Here is a 12181-nt window from a genome sequence, read left to right on the forward strand (position 1 = left end):
CTTCCCTGGTGGTCCAGTGGCTAGGACTCCATGCTCCCAATGCAAGGGGCCTGGGTTTGATCCCTGGTCAGGGAACTAGATCCCACATGCCACAACTAAAGATCCTGCATGCTCAACTAAGACCCATGCAGCCAAATAAATAAATACATATTTTTAAAAAAGAAATATTCTGTGTGCCAGACATGTAATTTAGAAGTTTCTAGTTGCCACATTAAAAAAAAGCAAAACACAACAAGTGAAATTAATTTTAATAGTATATTTTGGGTAACTCAGTACATAAAAAATATTTTACCATATAATCATATAAAAGTTATTAATGTGATACTAGAAATAACTCAGGAACTTACTGTGAGCAATACAGTATAATACAATGCAGTGCAATTCAATAGAATATCTTATGCAGTACAGTGGATAAAGTAAAATGTAATCCTATCAAACAAAGTTAGGAAACATATTTTACACCACTTCAGTTTTACATTTTACATTAAAATTAATTAAAATGAAATTTAAAAATTAGTCCTCAGTTGTAATAGCCACATATCAAATGCTTAATTGCTGTTTGTGGTGAGTGTCTACCATATTAAATGGAGCAGCCCCATAGCAAAAGTTACTCTCTGTCTCCAAAAGCCTGGAGACTCCAGATTCTCTATCCCTCCTATTCCTTGATCCCTTCAAGCCCCCATGTCATCTTCCCTGCCTATACCCAGGGCTACCAGGTACTGTTGTGCAAGTTATTCACGGCAAAACTCTGGGATGTCATTCAGGTGGACAATTTGGTAGATGTGTTTACTGTGAGGATGGAAGTGAAGTGTCTAAATGAAGAGACATAATTTCCTAATTCATGCAAAGGCGTTTTTTGGGGAGGGGCAGTGGTTGCAGTGCTTGTATACCTTCCTAGCATTCCGGCAGTGGGGCCTGACATTTTTCTCCTGTATGCTCAGGACTCTTCCAGTGTTCACAGCCTACGGCTAAAAGTAAGGCAGCAGCTTCAGTCACCCTCTCCTCTCCCCAAAATCATGTTACAAAGCCATAGTCATTTTTCATGGTGGTTTACCTTGGAGCCATGTATCTCACTCACTCATCACTCTATCCTCAGTGGCTGGCACATAGTATATAGGTTCTGAACACATTCACTGATTTGAATTATCATCTCAGAGTTCATTCAGGGCCCCTGTATTGTAGCCTGAGTTGCCCTTAATGAATCTTGACCTGAGGCTGATTTATCCAAGTTTGCTGACCTGGCTCTCTCTCTCACCAAGTCACAACTAATCCTTCATGTGGCGCCCTTGTTCTGAATAATAATTGTCATGATTTTTATTATTACTGATAATAGCTACTATTTATTGATCCGTGTTCATCAAGCATTATGCTTAGCAGTTTATGTGCGTTATTTCATTTAATCTTTCCAAACATCTCTAGAAGGTAGGTACTGTTTTATAAGCAGGAAACTGAGGCACTGAGAAATTAAGTAATTTACTTGAGGTCACACAGGTGGCTTAGTGGTAAATAATTCACCTGCAATGCAGAAGACACAGGAGATGTAGATTCAATCCCTGGGTCGAAGAGCCTCTGGAGGAGGAAATGGCAACCCTCTCCACTATTCTTGCCTGAGAAATCTCATGGACAGAGGAGCCTGGTGGGATACAGTCATGGGGCCCCAAAGAATCAGACACGGCTGAGCGGCTGAACATACATACATACACAGCTAGTCAGTGTCAAAACTGAAATTTAAAACCAGTTCTGTCTGACTTCAAAGTCCTTCTAATGGTTTAAGTGACAAAACTGGGCTTCTCTTTTGGTATCTGGGGCCTGACTGACAAGTCACTACACTGTCTTTGCCCAGACTTCCTTCCTTTGGGGAACTTTCTATTCACAGTCCATGTAGTTTGGGTGGGGTTGACACCAATGCCAAGGATGGTCATGTGACTCAGCTTTGGCCAATCTGAGAAGTTCCTCCTTACCTGGCCAGGTGATTGGTCAGAGGTGAGCACATGGCCTAGATTCACTCACTCAGGCTCTTTTTCTGGTTCAGTTTAAGAGAGGAGGCATTTTTTTCCCCTCTGGGATTTTTAGGCTGCTGAAGTAATGTAACCTAGAACTTCTGGTGGCCATCTTTCTACTACATGGAGGCAGCTGTTTGAAGGAGGAGGGAATGAATGAGGCTGACACGCAGAGAGAAGTACCAAGTGGTGGTGAGAGCACAGATTGCAGCATTTGAACCCCAGCATTCAGATGTGCCTGAAGCATCCAGGACTTCTTGGTTATGTGAGCTAATACATTCCTTTTTGCTGTTGTTGTGTGTACAAATCTAGTTGTTTGGAATTGAAAATGCTAACTAATAGACAGACTAGAAGATATTTTTGTCGTGCATTTCCTGTTGCCATTCTCTGTCTGACAGCTAGATGAATTCACTACTTCTTGGGCCTGGGTGCCTACTGTGGTCTGCTCTATGCTTGGAGGTCTTTGATCCCTGTAGACCCTGTACATATTCAGCTTGTTTCTTCCCTTTTCAGTCTGTGAGCCCTGCCCCCATGAAGGGAGATTCCACACCCAGCCCCTCCCTGGTACTCCCCCCAATCCACTACCCCTGTGGCACAGCCCACACATGGAGATGTCAGTTGTGCCATGAGTGGAACATTAGGGAAATCGGATCTTTGTAGACATTAGAACAATTACTCATCAACCTACGTTTGAGTGTTGATCAAAGATTGTTGAATGCTTAACTCATCTGGCCCCTGACACTCTGGGATCTCAGCCAGTTTAGGCCAGAGCGTTGCCTCTTATCCCTAGCTTCCTTGGCTCCCAGCCTTTCTGATTAGCTGCCTTCTTATGTATTCTCAACTCCCCTGTGATTCTGAGCTTCCAGCCTTCTACTGGCTTCCTGCCCACATCTTTCCGGTGGCCCTCTGAGGGCATTGTTCCATTGTGAATCAGCATTCCCACAGCCCAGCCACACAGAGTGAGAACACTCCCTTCTCTGCAGCTGGCTCTTCTGTAGCCTTCTCCTGGCTTCCCCTTGTTCCTTCCAGGACATGTAAAAGCTTTTCTCCTTTAGCATTCAAGCCATTCATGCAAATACCCTTCTGATTTCTCCTTTTGTCACTGACCTCATGGTCATGCTGCTTGTTAGACTCACCTGGTTCATGGTTTTCTCTCCCAACTCTGCCGTCTCTGCATTCATCTGTACAACTAGCTTTATATATCTGTGATAAGTTGTCCAGTTGCCTTGAGGTACTTAAAGGGAGTAGCTAATTGTGACCAGAGTGGTATATCAGGGACACTCCTTAAAAGAGATTACCTGTGATCAGGACCTTAACAAATGGGCCGGATTTCAACAGGTGCTCTTCTAGGCAGAGAGAACTCAAACAAAGGCATAGGGAAAGGAAGACATCTATGTCCTTGAGCTCTTGGAAACAGATGGTAGGATGGGAAGAGGGAACCCAGGTAGAATTTGACATGATGATATGTAGTTAAGATTAAGGAATAACCCAAAAGAGGATCCAGTGTGGAGAAAGCAAGCGACGGACCAGCCTTTATTATTAAAGGGAGAAGTACTTTGAAGTTTTCAGGCATAGGTTGATAGTACAGATTATAAGATAAAAACCTGTTAGGTTGATTATAAAAGGAGAAGAGTTGTAATTAAAGCAGTTGAAGGAAGTTCATAGTAAGACTAAGGATGTAGAGAGGGTGGGTGGTAGAAGAAAAGGTGGGAGAATCTGTGGAGCAAACTGGTTGTGAGGGTGCTGGGAGCAGGCAGAGAAACCAGCAGGACATCTGCTTCTTAGGAGATGGGAGAGATCGAGGTCTGCTTGGTGATGGGTGATTTAGAGGTACAGGATTTGGTGTGAAACAACCATGTACTAGATGTGAATCAAAGTACAATTGGCCTTTTAATTATCTTATGTATTAAGAGTAAGATGTTTATATCATGATGGTAAAAACAACTTAAATTATGTAAGCTTGGGAATTCCTTGGCAATCTAGTGGTTAGGACTCCATACTTTCACTGCTGGGACCTGGGTTCAGTCCTTGGTCAGGGAACTAAAATCCTGCAAGCCACACGGCATGGCCGAAAAAAAAAAATTGTGTTAAGGTGTTTCTCAAACTGTTCTGTAGAATACTACAACTCTGGGAGATGTTAATCAGGTTCAAGGGAAATGGAATGAGTTCTGTGATCAAATAAGATTGGAAAGTATTCTATATGATTCACAGAGCCTATTCATGTCTTAAGAGGTTCTGTGAAGTGCACACAGGGAACCATTTAGACATTGATTAACCCTGATTTCCCTAATAAATTTGTCCATTTCAGCAAGGATGTGATCAACACACACTGTAATAGTATGATCTGGCCACTGTGCTGGCCACTGGTCAGTAAGAATAAAATCAGCCCACGTGCCTGCCCTTGTGAGAGTGTGGCCTGGTATTATCTGACAAGTTCGTAGTGTTCTGAAACAGTTTGGGAAGCTTTGAGTTAAGGTGTGCAGACATTCTTGTTTGTGCTCTGGAGTAGAGGAGTGATTTTTAAAACAATACATATTTATTTATTGGGTTGTGTCAGGCCTTGGTTGTGGCACTCAGAATCCGCAGTCCTCCTTGTGGCATGTGGGACTTGCGGAATCTTTAGGTGCAGCATTTGAATGCTGTTAGCTGAAGGGGGTGGGATCTAGTTCCCTAACCAGGGTTTGGGGCTTGGAGTCGTGGCCACTGGCCCACCAGGGAAGCCCCTGAGCAGCGTGCTTGCCTCCTGTCCCATCACTCTGCCTCTGTGTCTCTAATGTTACACCGGTATCTCTACTTTTGCATACTGTTTCCTGCCCCTTCTGCCTCGGGGATGGACAGAGCTGATGACAGGCTAACTTTCAGTTCTGGGAAGTTGGTGACTTGCTCAGGGTGACCCAGCTAGTTAGTGGTAGAGCCAGAACCCAGCTCTTCAGGCTCTAGGTCCTATGCACATTCCATTCTTGGTGAGAAGGGACAATATGGAATGCCTAAATATTGAAAAAAAATTAGATAGACTCAACAGGTTAGTGAGATGAGATACTATGGATTATGCCAGTTTAATCAATATCAGGGCTGATTTAGATATCACCAGCACCACCACCATCATCATCACTAATGTTGAGTAATTACTATGATCCATGTCCTGTGCTAAGCACTTTACACATATTTAATTTTTACAGTAACTCTGTGAAGTAGTAATTATTACCCCATTTTATAGATGAGGAGGCAAGCTCAGAAAAGTAAGTGATATATCCATGTTTACATAGCTAGGAAGCAACAAAGCCAGGCTTCCATTCTAGGCTGTTTTCAGAGTCCACATGCTTAACTTCATCTTCTATTAGGTGAGTTTTTTTCTCTGCTTCTAAAATTCCTTCTCAGAATCAGTCTGTCTTTTCTCCCTTGCCATTTCAGCTTGCCCAGCCCATTCTCTGTGTGAAAAACTTGATTTCAGAAAGGATCTGATCTTTTATTTATTCCATGTCAGGTAACATTCATCAAGTATTTAATGGGTGCTTACTGTGTGAAGGAACTGTTTTAGAAGCTGAGGATCCAGTGGTGAACACACAGACTAGGTTCCTGCTTATGAGGAAGTTAGAGTCAGTGTGGAGGTCGCACGATTAAAAACAAATAACAGAAATCCTGCGTAGTAATAAGTATGATGCAGAGAATTAAAATCCGTATTTTAATTTAATCAGGGTGACTGATTATTTTAGATTGTGTAGTCAAGGGAAGGAGGGTTTCCGTGGTGGTTCAGCGGTAAAGAATCTGCCTGCCAATGCAGAAGACACAAGTTCCATCCCTGGGTCAGGAAGATCCCCTGGAGGAGGACATGGCAAGCCACTCCAGTATTCTCGTCTGGAGAATTTCATGGACAGAGGAGCCACAGTCCATGGGGTCGCAAAGAGTCAGACATGACTTAGCGACTAAACAACAACAGTCAAGGAAAGGTCTTTTGGTGAAAGTGGCATATAGGTTGAATTTGAGTTACAAGAAGTTATTGGTTAAGAGTGAGCAAGAGAGAGCAGGTGGAATGATTTTCTAGATAGAGGTAACATGATTTGCAAAGACCGCCTCCCCCCAACATGCCATGGATTTGCTATGTGTAAAGGACAGGAAGAAGGCTTTTGTGGGTTGACACATAGTGGGCCAAGGAGAGAGTGGTACTGGATGAGGTTGGACAAGTAGGTGGTGTCCTAAATTAAGAGATTTTTAGTCTGAGTTCAGGGAATCCATTAGAGGGTTTAAGCAGAACTGAGGACATAAGCTGGTTTATGTTTTTAAAAGTTTGTGTTGATTGAGACTTCCCTGGTGGCACAGTGGATAAGAATCCACCTGCTGAAGCAGGGGACATGGGTTTAATCCCTGGTCTGGGAAGATTCCATGTGCCTTGGAGCAGCTAATCCTGTGTGTCCAACTTCTGAGCCTGTGCTCTAGGGCCCACGAGGCACAACTACTGAGCCCGTGCACTGCAACTGCTGAAGCCCGTGTGCCTAGAGCCCGTGCTCTGCAACAAGAGAAGCCACGGGAATGAGAAGTCCGAACACCACAACAAAGAGTCGCCCCCCACTCTCTGCAACTAGGGAAAGATTGTGTGCAGCAACGAAGACCCAATGCAACCAAAAAAAAGTTTGTGTTGATTGATGAATAGAAAAAGGATTGTAAGAAGATGAGGAAGGAAGTAGTGAGACCTAACAGGAGGATATTGCAATAGTCCTGACAAGGGATGATGGTGTCTATATCAGTTATTGCCACAGTAATGCTGTGTGACAGATATCCCCATAAACTTAGTGACATACAGAAAAAAGGATTATTTTTGCTCAGTCAGTGGAATGGTTGGGTAATGCGGCTCTTCTGGGCCAGGCTCAGCTGATCCTGACTGAGCTTGCGCATGTCTGTGATCAGCTGTGGGTCAGGTAGGCAACTCTGCCATATTGCCTGCTTTCCCTGATATGTTTGGGAGGGCCAGCTGGTTGCTGATTGTCTAGGATGGCCTCAACTCAGATGGCTGGGACAACTCTGCTGTCCTCTGTGTGGTGTTGTTACATGACTCTATTCTTATTCTCAGGCTGGCCCAGTCCTAGTCTCATGGTCATAATAAAGAAGCAAGAAAGGAAGTAGAAATGGGCAGGCAGATTTTTAAGCCTTAGCTGGTGTTCCATTTGCTACTGTCACATTGGTCAAGGCAGGTTATTTGAGTACATCGACAGCTAGTATGAGGGGCATTGCCAAAGAGCAGGTATACAGAGAGGTATGAAAAGATTCAGGGAGGCATTACAATAAGAGCCATTAGTGCAATCAGTCTGTTGCACTAAAGGGAAAAGTATGAAGTGGAGTCTTGAATATTCATAGGATATTGGAATATTTTGGAGCCTGGTGGCTCAGTGGGAAAGAGTCCACCTGCAATGCAGGAGATGTGGGTTCGATGCCTGTTTTGGGAAGATCCCCGGGAGAAGGGAATGGCTACCACTCCAGGATTCTTGCCTAGAGAATTCCATGAACAGAAGAGCTTGGCATGCTGCAGTCCATGGGGTTGCAAAGAGTTGGACACGACTGAGTGACTAACACTTCCACTTCCACAGTCAAAAGAACATGCTGATGGATTAGAGTTGAGGTATGAAAGAGAGGAATGAATCAATGATAGCTCTTAGATTTTTGGCTGAGCAGCTGGGGAGATGGTGAGGCCATTTATTCAGACATCAAAGACTAGATAAAGAGCAAATTTTCGGGGACTATATAGCACTCCATTGTAGCCATGTTACATTTGAGATACTTGCTAAATATTTAAATAAAGATATCAGGATTGCAGTTGGATATATAAATCTGAGGTTCTTGGCAACAGGGCTAAAGATGGAGATGTCAGGGTTATTACCACACAGGCGGTATGTCAAGCTGTGGAACTGGATGAGGCTGCCTCCGAGGAGGATTCATAGATGAAGAAGCAAAACAAGCCCAGGGTAGAGTGCTGGTGCACACCAGTGTTCAGAAGTAAAGGAGGAAAACAGAGGTCAGCAAAGGAGACTGAGAAGGTTCAGCCTCTAAGATTGGAAAAAAATCAAGGAGACTTTGGTGTCACAGAGAACCAACAGAAGCGAAGCATTTCAAGGAGAGAATGGTCAGCTGTGTTAACACTGTTAGGGCAGCAGGGGAGAGAGACTAGAACTGGGAAGTGATCACGGGTTCTGGCAACAAGGCTGTTCTTGGTGATTTTGACACATGAAATCTTAGTGGCCTGATGAGACAGAAACGCGCCTGGAGCAGTTTGAGGCCAGCACATGAGTTGAGGAGCAGGGATAGCAACCCTAATCCTGTCTTTCAAGAGCTTTTGCTGTAAAGGGACTCAGGTGATACGGTAGTTGGAGGTGACTGTGGGTCAAGGCAGAGGTTTATTTTTGGGAATGTATGTGATGCTTCTGTACCAAAGGGGATGATCCAGTAGAGAGACATCGGGTACACCAAAGAAGGGAAAGCTACAGGCCACAAATGTTGGAGATGGCAGGAGAGGACGGGATTGAGAATTTAGAATAATTAGTGTGTTACCTTCTTTGGGGGTATTTGGGTACTCTGTTTTATTTCTAATTTTGGAATGAAACATTTACCATTGAAGTGAATCGTTTCAGCCAGGGTAAGGAAGAATATGAGTTCTGCTGTAACACTGGGCAGAGGGAATGCGTCTGTATTAGGCTCATTCAGCTACCATCGTAGAGGAGAGATGCAGAGACTTCTTTGGAAGTATTCTATTTCTGTAGGTGGTGCTCAGTGTTTCTTTTTTCTTTTTTTACTTATTTTTATTTTTCGGCTGTGTTGCCTGACATGTGGGATCTTAGTTTGCCAACCAGGGATTGAACCTCTCCCCCTGCGGTGGAAACATGGAGTCTTAACTACTGGACTGCCAGGGAAGCCTTCCACGTTTCCTATAATGATAGAAAAACTGATAAATTCAGTTTCTTAGATTTTGATATGGGTAGCAAGTTTGGCACTTCTTGAGCAAAGCTAGGGAGGGAATGTGAATGACAGTGTCCAGATTCTTATAACAGTATGACTTGATGTTTTGATCAGTTCAGTAGATTGCAGACCAGATATGCATTCTGTAATTCCAGCTGGGAGATAAAAATTGCCTTTTATACTTTTTAAGATAAGGTAACTTCAACTTTACCTTTTGAACCATGGTGTTGGAGAAGACTCTTAAGAGTCCCTTGGACTGCAAGGAGATCCAACCAGTCCATCCTAAAGGAGATCAGTCCTGGGTATTCATTGGAAGGACTGATGTTGAAGCTGAAACTCCAATACTTTGGCCACTTGATGTGAAGAGCTGACTCATTTGAAAAGACCCCGATGCTGGGAAAGATTGAGGTTGGGAGGAGAAGGGGATGACAGAAGATGAGATGGCTGGATGGCATCACCAACTCAATGGACATGAGTTTGGGCAAACTCCAAGAGTTGGTGATGGACAGGGAGGCCTGGCATGCTGCGGTTCATGGGGTTGCAGAGTCGGACATGACTGAGCAACTGAACTGAACTTCAACTTGGAACTATAATATAAAGCAAATATATTAAATGAATGGTAATTTAAAATGTATTTTGTAGAAGTTCATGTGTACATTTGGTGATATTTAAGCAACTATTTTCACCAGCCTTCCTGGAATCTGTGCTCTGTGTGTGGTGGGGTGAGGATGGTGGTGTTGAAAAAAGTAGTACTCTGTCTTAGAGTATCTTCCCAGTCTTCGAAGATTTTTGTTCAGTTGCTGTGAATCTGTTTTCCTATTTTACTGATTTAAAATATTAGTGCTTACTTGTGCAGTTCATATTGTGAACTGAGAACCACATCAGTCACCACTCTGTTTTTTATTGCTTTCTGATTTGGTGGAAATAATACTGAAAAAGACATCTGCTAGGGCCTTAGTCGGAGAAGACAATGGCAAGCCACTCCAGTACCCTTGCCTAGAAAATCCCATGGATGGAGGAGCCTGGTAGGCTGCAGTCCATGGGGTCGCTACGAGTCAGACCGACTGAGCGACTTCACTTTCACTTTTCACTTTCACACAATGGAGAAGGCAATGGCAACCCACTCCAGTGTTCTTGCCTGGAGAATCCCAGGGACGGCAGAACCTGGTGGGCTGCCGTCTATGGGGTCTCACAGAGTTGGACGCGACTGAAGTGACTTAGCAGCAGCAGCAGCAGCAGCAGCAGCAGCAGGGCCTTAGTAATTCTTATATATAGCAGTCTGTTAGTTCAAAGTTAGCAGAAATATTAGGAAGTCAAGAAGCAAGACGTAAATCAGATGAAGTCAGAATCTCAAAATGTAAATGCTTCTAGTGTGAAGCTGTAGATCTTTGGAATTGTTGGTGTTTTCTGTTATCTTAGATCATTCAGGAGGGTGTATCTGAAAATACTTAGCCTTCAAAAATTTTTACAGCAAATATGTTGATTATTATGTTATTAATGTAATATTTACATTTCTTTCACATGTTGGAGAGTAAGTCTGAATTTCATTTAATTTTTATTGAAAATGAACTTAAGCGCGTTTATCAGATATGGCTCAAGGATCATATCTATTTATCTAATTCTGTACTCGACTCTTCTTTCTTTTTTTTGGCCATGCTTTGTGACTTATGGGATCTTAGTTCTGCCACCCATTTCTCTTGAGGTGCCCTGGCTGATAGCCTGCAAGTGCTCAAAATGTGAGTGAGGCCATTCTGGACATTGAGCAGAATTGTTCCCCTGACAGAATCAGGAGGAAGAATACATTTTAATTGTTTTTAAGTTCATAATTATGGAATGGGGTGTATTTTGCTGGTGGTTTTTCTCATCAGAAGCTAATGGACACAGCTTCCAGTGCTGGTGGACGTTTCTGCTGATGCTGTGTTGGGCTCATCTGGACACAGTGTGGCTGTGTCTTCTATGGAACATTCAAGGCTAATTTTGATTATAATGAGTTTCTGTTGTATGAACTGATGTGAGAACCAACTTCCATATAAGTTTTGCTTGGTTTCACTCTGTTTTATTCCTTCCTTCTGGTTTGTGATTTCTCCTTCTACTTTTGATTCTCATCTGTATGTTATTTACATGTTGTACATTTATATTTTTCTTAAATTTTTTTAATTGAGAATAAATTCAGGTAACCACCATTTGAACCAATTTGAAGAGTACAATCCTGTGGTTTTTAATATATATACAATGTTGTATAACCACCACCACCATCTAACTCCAGAAGATTCTTATCACTTAAAAAAAAACTGTACACACCCACCCTACCCCATTCTCTCTTCATTGCAGCCAAATGATAGTCTACTTTCTTTCTCTATGGGTTTGCCTGTTCTGGACATTTCACATAAACAGTGTTCTGGTCATTTCACATAAATGGAATCAATATAATGTGGCCTTTTGTGCTTGGCTTCTTTTACTTAGTATAATATTTTCAAAGCTCATTTGTGTTGCACTATGAATCAGTACCTCATTGTTTTTTTCTGGTGGAGTAACATTCAGTTGTATGGGTTTATATATATCTCCATACATCAGTGTATGGACATTTGGGTTGTTTCCACTTTTTGGCTATTATGACTAATACCTCTATGCGCAGTAGTTTATAAGCCTCTTTGTGAATATATGTTTTCAATTCTCTTGGGTATGTACTTAAGAGTGGAAGTGCTGGGTCATAGCTTAACTCTATGTTTAACTTTTGAGGAACTACCAAACTGGTTTTCACAGTGGCTGTATCACTTTACATTCCTACTAACAATGGATGAGGGTTCCCATTTCTCCATATTCTTGTCAATCCTTATTTTCCTTTTTTTGGGATTATAACTAGCCTAGTATGTGTATAGTAGGAACTCCTTGTGCTTTTGATTTATGTATTCCTAAAAGAAAGACAGTTCCAGAAAAACATCTGCTTTATTGACTAAGCCAAAGCCTTTGACTGTGTGGATCACAATAAACTGTGGAAAATTCTGAAAGAGATGGGAATACTAGACCACCTGACCTGCCTCTTGAGAAATCTGTATGCAGGTCAGGAAGCAACAGTTAGAACTGGACATGGAACAACAGACTGGTTCCAAATAGGGAAAGGAGTATGTCAAGGCAGTATATTGTCACCCTGCTTATTTAACTTAATGCAGAATGCATCATGAGAAACATTGGGCTGTATGAAACACAAACTGGAATCAAGATTTCTGGGAGAAATATCA

At 42.5% G+C, this 12181-nt stretch overlaps 1 protein-coding gene across 7 annotated transcripts in view; it reads left to right on the plus strand.

The window, feature by feature from the left end:
- Window positions 1-12181, plus strand: part of TEC (tec protein tyrosine kinase) — a 169939-nt gene that overhangs the window by 12578 nt on the left and 145180 nt on the right. For 2 of the 7 annotated variants that reach the window (XM_086405863.1, XM_086405865.1), the window contains exon 1: window positions 2098-2265. The exons of the other annotated variants lie outside the window; for them this stretch is intronic. In XM_086405863.1, the coding sequence (XP_086261989.1) occupies window positions 2233-2265 (33 nt within the window). In that variant the 5' untranslated portion in view covers window positions 2098-2232. Of the gene's footprint in view, window positions 1-2097; window positions 2266-12181 lie in introns of those variants that run through there. 7 annotated transcript variants of the gene reach the window in all.

Source organism: Bos grunniens, chromosome 6 (assembly GCF_055505025.1).
Source record: "Bos grunniens cultivar Pamir isolate PY7600 chromosome 6, Bosgru_T2T1.0, whole genome shotgun sequence".
Taxonomy (NCBI): domain Eukaryota; kingdom Metazoa; phylum Chordata; class Mammalia; order Artiodactyla; family Bovidae; genus Bos; species Bos grunniens.